The 13,050-nt window shown below is 27.1% G+C and overlaps 1 protein-coding gene and 1 long non-coding RNA gene across 2 annotated transcripts; both read left to right on the top strand.

Annotated features, from left to right (window-relative positions):
- The first annotated feature begins 1,622 nt into the window (after positions 1 to 1,622).
- Positions 1,623 to 2,823, top strand: LOC136086828 (uncharacterized). The gene is made up of 4 exons (XM_065809320.1): positions 1,623 to 1,699; positions 1,893 to 1,966; positions 2,008 to 2,295; positions 2,411 to 2,823. The coding sequence occupies exons 1-4, from the start codon at positions 1,623 to 1,625 to the stop codon at positions 2,821 to 2,823; spliced, it is 852 nt and encodes a 283-aa protein (XP_065665392.1).
- A 1,461-nt stretch (positions 2,824 to 4,284) lies between these two features.
- Positions 4,285 to 11,536, top strand: LOC136087381 (uncharacterized). The gene is made up of 4 exons (XR_010641759.1): positions 4,285 to 4,390; positions 7,517 to 10,822; positions 10,892 to 10,981; positions 11,355 to 11,536. It is a non-coding gene; the product is annotated as an uncharacterized LOC136087381 (long non-coding RNA).
- Positions 11,537 to 13,050: the final 1,514 nt, after the last annotated feature.

Raw genomic sequence — 13,050 nt, forward strand, 5'->3', positions numbered from 1 at the left:
CTCATTAGAAGATTATACTTCTCATGTTTTGATAATTTTTCCACTTTGTCTACAAACAACCTAATATCAAATTTATTACATTCATCTTCTGTTGTTGTCTTTTCATAAATAACATGCAGTTTCGGAATTATGACACCTGATATCGATTTTTTAATTTGTTATTTAAATCCAAAGATGAATCAGACTCAGGCAATGGTTTATTGTTCATAGAAAAAAAAATCCTTAATACTCGATGAGGGTTTGATCAAATTACTTTTTTGAATAGCAGAACAGTGGGGTATTTGAACAAGTTGGGTATTTGAAGTGCATTTTTCTCCTGCTACAACAATATTTTTTACAGAATTTAAACTTGTTTAAGTACAAACTAAAATATTTCGAAATTCTGGCTGAGCGCTTTTAACAGATACCAAAGGCACATTGTAATTAGTTTTCAAAAAATGCATTTTTCCCATATGTGTAAAGTTGCTTGGAATTTATTTTTTCGTGTCAACATTTTACAGTATTAAGTTAATTATTTGATTGGGTTATATTGGGTTTATATATCATCAACTTTAGACTTCTTAGCCTCAAATGCAGTATATGCATTTGAGGCTAAGAAGTCTAAACTTGAATGCTCGAGACGAAAAACAGGATGCACAGCCAAAAAATTTGCGTTCTTGCATAATTCAATTGCACAAAGTTTCCTAAGAGTTGGTGCTAGTGTATTTTTTCTGAATAAAGCAATGGAGACAGCAGAAAATAAACAATTGCCATCTTGAGGAGTTTTGGACATAAGATTAAATTTATGTACATACACACAAATATATATATATATATATATATATATATATATATATATATATATATATATATATATATATATATATATATATATATATATATCAGTGGCGTAACTAGGGGGAGCACAGCCCCGCAAGGCGGTTGGGCCCCGGAGCTTAGAGGGCCCCGCGAAGATTTTTCACGTATTCTTAAATAAAAAACAGATAATTTTTCAACAATAGGAAATCTATCATAGAATTTAATTTTAATAGAATTTCTATTATAGAATTTAATTTCAATAGAAATTCTATTATAGAATTTAATTTCAATAAAAATTCTATTATAGAATTTAATTTCAATAGAAATCCCATAATAGATTTAGTTTCAATAAAAGTTTTATCGGAGAATTAAATTTCAATAGAAATTCTATTTCAGAATTTAACTTCGATAGCAAATCCATCATAGAATTTCTATTGAATGTTAGTAAACATTAGCGAATAGTAACGTTGTCTATTATAGAAATACCGCTGATATAATTTAGTACTTTAGTATTTGTCGATAAAGTCAGGTGTTTTTATAGTGGAAAATTAAGTATAAATTATTAAATATAATTATATTCAGAAGGTAAGTGCTTTTCTATTTATATGCATTCATGCAAAGCAGTAAAAAAGTCATATAATTATAATTTTCATTACAATAAGTTGAGTTATCAAAATGTTTAGCTAATAGGTAATAAATTAGTTATATTTAAAATATTGGTAATATTTTTTAACTGCTTGTTAAAATAATCTTGCAATTTTATTCTAGCGATTTAAAATATCCTATATAAATTAATTACTGAGATTTGAATTTTTAAATAAAAAATGTATATAAAAGCGATACAGGTAGAACCATGTTTTTGTGTTGAGTACGCAGGAGGTTTTGCTATAGTACGAGGATAGTACGAATTAACAAAGAAACACAAATTATGTGTTCATATTTGATATAAAATTAAAAGGGCGGACTCAAGATACGAACTAAAGAATAAATACAATTTAAGTTTATTATTTATTCAAAAATATTTAGCCACATATATTTATATCTATAGGGTTAATACATATAATTGTTCTAATAAAACATTTTTCTTACAATAGCATGGACTCAAAAAGAACCTATATGAGTGGAGCCAGAAAAAGGAAATTAAAAAAGGAGGCTGATGATAGATTACGTAAAAACAATAAAAGATATCCTTATTTTTTTCATCAGTAGAACAGAAACCTAGTGAAGAAGTTGCAGATAAAAATATCAATGTCGTTACTAGTACTTCTCAAGCAACCCAACAAGAAGAAATGTTATCTGTTAACTTAGAACACAAGGAAATTTCGAAAGATCAAAACAAATCTCGTTATAAAAGTAATGCATATATTTTTGCAAACCCTAACAATCTCACCACTGCAATGCAAGTTGAAGAAACAGATCCAGAACCGAATATATTTCAGGAATTAAATACATTAACAACAGATATGGGATATTTTAAAGGAAAATTTCTAGATGATAGCACAAATTATTATTTCCTCTGAAAGATGCAAACCAAAAGGACCATTTAAAAAAGATCCTTCACAAAATTTTAGACATTTTTCCACAAATTATTATTATTGTGCATATAAATTAGGTCGAACACAGCGATTTTGGCTCTGTTATTCCAAAATTCTGGACTCAGCATATTGTGAACCATGTTGGTTATTTTCAAATGATAAAAATAACCAATGGCGTACGGGAGTTCGAGACTGGAAAGGGCTAAGTAAAAAAATAAAAAGTCATGCTAATAGCCTAAAACATATTGAAGCATGTCAAGTATACGATCATTGGAAACAAAAAAGGACACTTAATGAGGATACAGAGACAATAATTCGTCATAAAGCTTCATTTTGGAAGATGGTATTGGAAAGGTTATTTAACATCACTTTAATGTTAACAAAAAACTCACTTGCATTTAGAGGTCATAGTGAAGTGTTAGCAGATGAAATTTACAATGGCAATTTTTGTCTCATGTTTATTTGCTGTCAAAGAACGACGATACAATGAAACAAGTACTCAATAAGCCTAAAGGCACTATAAAATATCTTAGTCCAGCTATCCAAAATGAAGTGATTCAATGTTTAAGCCAATATTTAGAAAAAATATTATTATTCGAAATAAATGAATCTGCCTTTTTTTCTATTATAGTTGACAAACTCAAGATGTATCTAGAAAAGAACAATTAAGTTTAATTTTTAGATACGTTCACATAATGCGCAAACAGGACACTCAACCCTGTCAATTAGAGATTAAAGAAACATTTTTGGGTTTTTATGAAATAAAGGATCATTGCTTGAAAATAAAGGAATAGATTTAAAAAAGTGCCGTGGTCAAGGATATGACGGAGCTAATGTGATGAGCGGCATTTATAACAGGGTTCAGAAAAAAATAAATAATATTCAGCCATCTGCACAATATGTTCATTGTGCGAGTCACAATTTAAACCTGGTTATAAATGACGCTGTTTCTGGTTATAGAGAAGTAAACAATTTTTTTATAATTTTACAAGAAATTTACTCCTTTTTTGGCAACAGTGTTAAAAGATGGGATTTGGTATCAAATTTTAGCGGGGAGTCGGAAGTAACATTAAAAAAATTAAACCCAACAAGATGGTCTTCAAGAATTAATTCTTTATTAGCTATAAAGTTACGTTTTTTAGATATAGTTAAAACTTTAACAGAAATTTCTTTAAAATATTCGAAAAGAGTAGAACAAACTAAAGCTCTAAAATTAAGAGACAAAATATCAAACTTTGAATTTGTTTTTATTTGCGTCATTATGTATCACATATTAACGAATGTAAATTATGCTTCAAAAAACTTACAAAAAAAGTACATAGATCTATACGAAGCGGCCACGTTATTTGGTACACTGAAATTCAAGTTAAAAGATTTTAGATCAAATTACGATTTATTTAAATTAGAGGCTGTTACTATTTGCAGTAAGTGGAAAATAAGACCAATATTTAAGGTTAAGAGGCAATCCAAATATGCGAGGCATTTTGATAATTTAAGTGGAAGTGATTTAAACGAATGCGCTGAAAAAGATTTCAAATTAATGTTTTTTATAGGACCATAGATATTGTTAACGTGCAAATAAGTGATAGATTTACTGGAATGGAAAAACTTTCAAATCTTTTTAATTTTTTGCAACCTCAAAATTTAATAAAATTGTCTGAAGATGATCTAATTAAATCAGCTAAATTATTGCAACATAGTCCCAGTGAAAAATAAAACCGCGTCCCACATGGGTTACGCGTGGGTTCCGTGTGGGATTGATGGGATTTACGTGGGACGGTTTTTCCCATGTGGTATCCGTATGAAAATTTGTCACCTTAAACCCATGTGGGTAATCCCACATGGGTTACATGTGGGAACCATATGGTATTTACACACATGGGAAATCCCACGTGGGTTTCCTGTGGGATTTGCATGGGAATTAATTTGAAAGCTGGAAACTAGAAAAAAATTTTTTTTTAAAACTAAAAAAAAAATTTTAAATCGACATTGCATTGCGTTACGTTTACATTGTGTGAAAATATTTTATATTAATATAGAGAATGGCAAGCAAGTATGTAAGTACCACGAATAATGTTTATCTTTCTTTATAGAAATAAGATTAAGATTTGTGCAAATAGACTTATTATCAGGATAATATAATAGTTATTTGAATATAGATCTTGAGTAAAGTATTTGCAAACAACTGATGCAAGTTGAAATGTTGTCAAAAACCAATCTTGCATGCATGGAACACTGCAGTGTCCCACAAAGAAATGCAGGTTTGAAAGTTAATGAATTTTCAATTTTCTTTATTAAAAAAAGATAAAAATAGGATGGAGATGGGTTTCTGTAACTTTTTTTATACTCCAAAACTTTTAACTTTAGATATAATAAGGTCCTTAAGACTTAAGGGACTTACGAACTACATTGAGAAACAAAAACAGATATTTAAAAATAGATATTTACAGAAACTTTTCAATTTTTAATCTGGAGTACCACAGTGTTATTAAGAATAAAGCCTCAGGGTCCAGTTTTCAAAGTAATATGATCTAAAGTAATGTTTAAATAAAATAATATGCTTTAAAATGCGTATAGTTATACATATAACTCCTGATAGTTAACTATATGTATAACTAGTTATACATATAATTTGTTATAAAAACTTATTTTTTAAGGTTATGCTTGAACAAATTAGTACCAATTAATTCAAATTCAAGATTTAGTTCAAGTTCAAGTTCTTATTTATTCATTGTTTTTGTTAATTTTATATTTATTTGTTCAAATTTATCAGTTAGTACTATTTTTTACTACAGTAAGAATGTTTATCATTGTTGAACGTGATTTTATTAGTAACTTAATTTTATTTTCAACATATTTTGACAACACCCTTTATATTTTAAATGATGACAGCTTTACTTTTCTATTGATGTTAAATTCATTACGTTTCAATAACTCGGATTGAATCTTAACTGAATTATTGTAAGCTTTGTAGGGGTTTATTATATATCAAATGGTGTTGTAAATGAAGTAAAAATAATATATATATATATATATATATATATATATATATATATATATATATATATATATATATATATATATATATATATATATATACATAGTGGTCACATAGGTGGTCAAAGCTTGCTCAATAGGTAGGGTCTCAGCATAACAATGTTTTTTTCTTACACTTTCTAAAGAGAAATATGGCAAATTGATTACTTATTTTACCTAAATCATAGGGTCATCTATGCATAATGATGTCAGATGATGACCCGGTTTATTGAACACCTTTACCCTTTTATCAAACTCAGTCAATTTTTTTGCCATCTCCCATTGAAAATGATGTCAGTTTTTGTTATCATATTATGATGGTATATCTGAATTGTTAATATAATATAAAAAATGCATATACCATCAATTTTTTTCTGGTTCAATTATACATTTATTCTCAACTGTACTAAAAGTAAAAAAAAAACATAAATTGTTCTTTCACATAAGCAAGCTAATTTCTGAATTTAAATTGTTTTTCCTATGATCCTCTACAGTTTCAAGCAACAAAAGCAAGAAGTTTTTAGACCACATTGTTGCTGTAAATACCTCTAAAACCTGCTCATAGCTAGCATAAATTGTTTTACTTTTTTTTAAAATAAAATATTTTACTTTTTTTTTTAATTCCATTTTTTAATTGACATTATTTTGGTCTTAACATCCCCTCCCCATTGTCAATTATTGTTAAACTTACACTGCCCCTTTATCTACTGGCATTATTTATGGATGATCCCATAGCCTAAATACTATATATATATATATATATATATATATATATATATATATATATATATATATATATATATATATATATATATATATATATATATATATATATATATATATATATATATATATATATATATATATATATATATGTATATATGTATATATATATATATGTGTATATATATATATATATATATATATATATATATATATATATATATATATATATATATATATATATATGTATATATATATATATATGTATATATATATATATATATATATATATATATATGTATATATATATATATATATGTATATATATATATATATATATATATATATATATATATATATATATATGTATATATATATATATATATATTATTTTTACTTTATTTACAACACCATTTGATATACAATAAACCCTTACAAAGCTTACAATAATTCAGTTAAGATTCAATCTGAGTTATTGAAATGTAATAAATTTAACATCAATAGAAAAGCTGTCATCATTTAAAATGTAAAGGGTGTTGTCAAAATATGTTGAAAGTAAAATTAAGTTACTAATAATATCACGTTCAACAATGATAAATATTGTTACTGTAGTAAGAATTAGTACTAGTTAACAAATTTGAACAAATAAATATAAAATAGTGAAAAAACAATGAACAAATAAGAACTTGAACTTGAACTAAATCTTGAATTTGAATTAATTGGTACTAATTTGTTCAAGCATAACCTTAAAAAAAAAGTTTATATAAAAAGTTTTATGTATAACTAGTTATACTTATAGTTAACTATCAGGAGTTATATGTATAACTGCATGCATTTTAAAGCATTTTTTTTTATTTATATATCACTTTAGATCGTATTACTTTGAATACTGGACCCAGAGACTTTTTTCCCCAATTACACTGTGGTACTCCAGATTAAAAATTGAAAAGTTTATGTAAATATCCTGTTTTTGTTCCTCAATGTACTTTGTAGGTTCTTTAAGTTTTACAAACCTTATTATATATAAAGTTAAAAGTTTTGGAGCCTAAAAAAAGTTACAGAAACCTCCCTATCTCCCCCCTATTTTAATACTTTTTTTTAATAAAGAAAATTTGACTTTCAAACCAGCATTTCTTTGTGGGACACTGCAGTGTCCCATGCATGCATGCTTGGTTTTTGACAACATTTGAACTTGCATCAGTCAATTGTTTGCAGATAATATACTCAAGAACTATATTTAAATATCATATGAACATGTTAGAGAATGTTTATATGATATTTGAACATTACAAGTTTAATAATATTGTTGTGATATGTTATATAAATAATACCATAATAGATTATAATATGAAAATAAGATAGGATATGAAGGTAATGATCAAAGAATAAATTTACTTATAGAAATTTAGATGTTTGTTTATTAGTTTCAGAATATTATATTATGTGTAACCGCGGCCTTCTATAATAACAGGCCTTGACATCGCGCAACAAAGTTGTTAAACTGAAGGCCTATTCCTAATACTGTGTTTACATTTTCATCTTTTAACATTAGACGAAAGTTTGTGTTTACGCTTTTTTAATAAATCTTTAAAATTTGATTGGTTTATAAATTAGATAGCGCAACTTCAAGACGATAACGTTGTAAGGTTTATTGGGTTAACATTGTAAGGTTATAATATTGTCAAACTAATGACAAGTTTTTTTAATAATTAAAATGCCTTTAAAATGCTGTGTATCTCTTTGCAAGTCGAACTATTTCAACTACAACAAAAATATCAATTTATACAACTACAACTGCAATATCAATTGCAACTACAACAAAAATATCAATACTCAACTACTACAAAAATATCAATTTATAAATTCCCGAAGAATCTAGAGGAGAGAAAAAGATGTAGTGAAACTATCCCAAGAACTGGTTTTATTTTTACAGAATATACATCAATATGTCAACTGCATTGGCCAAATAAAGCACCTTTTAAAAGCAAATATGGGAAGCAACGACCTTTAAACCTACTATCTGTTTTTAAAAATATTCCGCCTAGTTGTTTAGCCACACCAGCAAGTAAAGTTAGAAAAACTGTAACTTCAAGCGGTTTTCCAGATGAGTTAAATTTTACCAGATGAGTTAAATGATTTTCTAAAAGAGGATGAACTTATATTGGCGATATTCAATCTTTGTTAAGTGATAATAATGATGTTATTGTTTTCCAGCTTAATAAAAAAAGTTTACACATACAATAAAAAATGTACAAACTTGGTGTTTCATTATTTATTTGAGTAATTTTCATTGATTATTCATTTGTAGCTAACCATAATAGCACAATTTGTAGTATTTCATCTTTAGCTGTAAACAAATTAAAGTTAATAAAAACAAAATCAGCTTTATTTGAAGCAGTTAGATTTTTAAAAAATAAAGAAAGTTCGCTTCAGTCAAATATTCTATTCGAACACCTTAATGCTATGAGAAAAGTTAATGTTGGTGAAGTTTAATATACTTCAGATATTATATGTAGAGCATATGAGTATTTTGCTATGCGACGAAGTTTATATGATAGTTTGTGTATTGACTACAAGTTGCCAAGTATAAGGACTTTATCACGATTGACTTCAAAAATAAGCTCAATGGAGGACCTAAGTTTCATAAAGAGTATTTTTATGAATTTAAATCTATTGAAAAGAACTTCCATACTACTAATTGATGAGTTCTATGTCAAAGCGTCATTACTTTACCAAAGAGGTGCTTTGTTTGGTCAAGCAGTAAACTACCCTGAAAAGTTAGCTAAAACAATTTTATCATTTATGATTAAATGTCTTTTTGGAGGTCCAGAATTTATATGTAGAGCTCAACCTGTTGCAAATCTTTCCTCTGAATTTCAGTTTGCTCAATGTCAACAAATTGTTGATACGATAAATAATATTGAAAATAGTAAGACACTGGTAATAATTACTGATGGTAACCGTGTAAATTAAAGATTTTTTGGAATGTTTAAAACAGTTGATAATAAACCATGGTTAACAAAATCAGGTATATATTTATTGTATGATTATGTGCATCTCTTAAAATCTATACGAAACAATTGGTTGACAAAAAAGACTGGCGAACTTCAATTTTTGAACAATAAAGAACTGGCTTTGGCTAAGTGGAGTGATTTAGAAACTTTATATAAAACTGAGTGCAATAGTCTTTTTAAACTCTCTAAACTTACAGCTAAATCAGTTTATCCAAAACCAATAGAGAGACAATCTGTAAAGTTTTGTTTGTCTGTTTTTTGCGAAGAAACAGTAGCTGCATTAAGAACGCATCCAGAGATTGAAAATAAAGCATCTGAAGGTACTGCTGTATTTATTGAAAAAATAAGTTTTTTTCGAATGTTGTTAATGTCAAAGCACCTGGTGCTGGCATTCGGTTTAGAAATGAATTATGCGGAGAAATCCACTCAGTTGGTGATCAACAGGTACAACTGCTATGAGATATTGCTGAACTGTCAAATTTTATGAAACCTACAGGTAAGCGTGTAAAACAGCTTACGCTAGATACTAGCAATGCAATAGTGCATTCATGTTATGGCTTTATTGATCCTGTAGAAACTTTGTTGAGTAATGGAGCAAAGTATGTCTTATTAGGTTGGTTTTTAACAGATCCACTTAAAAAAGCTTTTTCTAAGCTTCGACAGGGATCTGGAGGTACTTACTTTATAAACGCTAAATCTGTAATTGAAAAAATTAATATTCAACATACTAAATTGTATGGATGGTCATACTTGTGACATATGTTTTAAAGATATTTCTACTGATGAAAAAGAACTTCTAGATAATATACATGATCTTTAAAGTTCAGTTAATAAATCTACATTAGAGGCTATAGTTTACATAGCTGGCTATGTGCAAAAAAGCGAAATAAAAATTTATGATGATTCTACCAATTATTATTATAAATATGAAAGTTATCTGTATAGCCAAAACAGAGGCGGACTTGAAATTCCTTCTGATACTCTTGTCTAATGGTCAATATTTTGCTTTTTTTTTTTCAAGGTGCTACTGACCCTTAATGCAGAACATTTTGTGTTACTCAGTTTCAGTTCATTGCTGCTAAATATAAATTTAAAATCACAAAAAAACAATGCAGAGTATATTCTGATATTCTGCTAAAGTATTACAAACTAATTACCACTCCCAAAATACTAAAGCTATCATAATTTATGTAAAAATTAGTTTTGTAATTTATTATGCTATTTACTTGTTATGTTTTTTATTTTCTCATTAGCCTATATGTCTCTCAATATGTTTGGATTTGTAAATATTTACCCTGTTGAGATATATTGATAAAACTTTTTTTTCGCTTGAATCAACTTTTGTTGGTGTTTTTTATTGCTAGTGATTTTTATTGTTACCATTTTTAGCAAAAAAAATTAAAAATACAGTTATCTTACTAATATATAGATATATACTTTGATATTGTTCTGCTTGTTATTGATACTATTTAACATTATATAAATATTCTTAATGAAATTTGAAATACGAAAAATATACATAGACTGCCATTACACCCTACCTTATATAAAAATATATCAATAGAAGTAAAAGTAAAAGTTTAATCGGCCTTCAGTTTTTACGGCATTTTGCGCGATGTCAAGGCCTGTTATTATAGAAGGCCTTGTGTGTGACGAAAAAGTAAAGATACTTTTGCATCCAGTGGCTATTGCACTCAACATCTACATCATTGAAAAGTAGGTTTTTACATTTTTGATTTTGTTTTTTTGTTTAACTACTTATCCTAATTGATCACTTTTTTTCAGGATTCTCCTCATGGGTTCAAGCTCATTACGCATAATATGTGTTCAATTACCCATAATATGTGTTCAATTACCCATAATACGTTAGTCATTGTAAGTAATAAATTAGGAAATAATTATTTGTGAAATATTGTAGTCATTAATGACTCTCTCTCTCTCTCTCTCTCTCTCTCTCTTCTCTCTCTCTCTCTCTCTCTCTCTCTCTTCTCTCTCTCTCTCTCTCTCTCTCTCTCTCTCTATATATATATATATATATATATATATATATATATATATATATATATATATATATATATATATATATATATATATATATATATATATATATATATATATATATATATATATATATATATATATATATATATATATATATGTATATATATATATGTATATTTATATTTATATATTTATATATATATATATTTATATTTATATATATTTGTATTTATATTTTTTTTTTTAGAAAATGTTTGAAGAAAGTTAGAAGAAAAAAAAACCTTGGTATTATGCAAGCCGAACCGATTTAATTAATTCAATCGACAATAAACGGCGTGGAAATCGCAAAAGAAAAAATAATATTTTTAATATTCATTTTGGATGTATTGATTAATAGCATTTATTTTAAAATAAATTCATTTTGCAACACGTTTTTTAATTTTATAAAATTTCGTCATAATAGTTGAAGGTAAGTCCCACATAGGTTATAGGTGGAAAACATCACATGTAAAAGATAAAAAATGCTAGACATTTTGAATACCAAATGGGATAAAGTACCAAATACCAGATTAAGTTAAGCCTCTCTGAAAGCTTCGATGATTAATTTTAAATTACTTTTTAAGTAATTTTTAAATTAAAAGAATTTTAAGAATTATCATAGAAGCATTCGGACTTTCATTTGTCTAGTATTGACTACTTTTATACCATTTGGATTAAAATATGTGGCATTTAAGATCTATAACATGTAGTATTTTCCACCTATATCCCATGTAGGATTTACCACATAAAACCCGTGGGATTTACCATATGAAACCCACATGGGACAAAATAATAATCCCCATATGGGTTACATATGGTAAAAACCCACGCGTATCCTATATGGGATTTACCATATGGAATCCATGTGGGATTTACCATATGAAACCCACATGGGACAAAATAATAATCCCCACATGGGTTACATATGGAAAAAATCCACGCGTATCCCATGTGCGCCTTTTCACTGGGGTTACCCAGACGATTTGACAAAACATTTTCCAACCCAATTAATTAATGCAATCACTTTTATTAAAAACGACATCACAGAAGCAACTACATTAAAAGATTTAGCTGACATACTGCTCATCAAATACAGTTTTATGGAGTGCGATTTTTCAGATGTAAACACAGCAATATTGCTATTGATGACAATACCTGTGACAGTTGCAAGTGCTGAAAGATCTTTCAGCAAATTAAAGATTATCAAATCATATTTAAGAAATAGCATGTCTCAGGAGCGTCTCAAACATTGTGCAATTTTGGCAATAGAGAACGAAAAAGCACAAACATTAGAACTAGATAAAGTAATTGCGGAATTTGCGAATAAGAAGGCAAGAAAAGTTTATGTTTAAAGTTGTTCAACAAATACAAAGTTTCTTAGAATATTCTTCAATTTTTTTTTCTATTCTTGATAGCATTCTAAGAATTACTGTCTTAAGATAGTATAGTTATTATGAAAATAAAAATTCTCCCATAGGCTTAAGTGAGGTAAAGTTAGTTTTTGCTATTAAGGATGTTCCTTCTTTTTTATAATTATTTTGTGAAAAGATTCTAGATTATTTCTCAAATTTATGAAATAAATATTTTTATATACTTAATCGTGTAATATTAACTCAATATAAAAAGCAAATATTGGATATTTCATTTGTAAATATATTTTGAAAAAATTTAAAGTGGGAGGGCCCCTTTTCGTTTATGGCGGGGGGGGGGGGGGGGGGCAAATTTATAGTAACGCCACATATATATATATATATGTGGCGTAACTATAAATTTATATACACACACACACACACACACACATATATATATATATATATATATATATATATATATATATATATATATATATATATATATATATATATATATATATATATATATATATATATATATATACACACATA

Source organism: Hydra vulgaris, chromosome 11 (assembly GCF_038396675.1).
Source record: "Hydra vulgaris chromosome 11, alternate assembly HydraT2T_AEP".
Lineage (NCBI taxonomy): Eukaryota > Metazoa > Cnidaria > Hydrozoa > Anthoathecata > Hydridae > Hydra > Hydra vulgaris.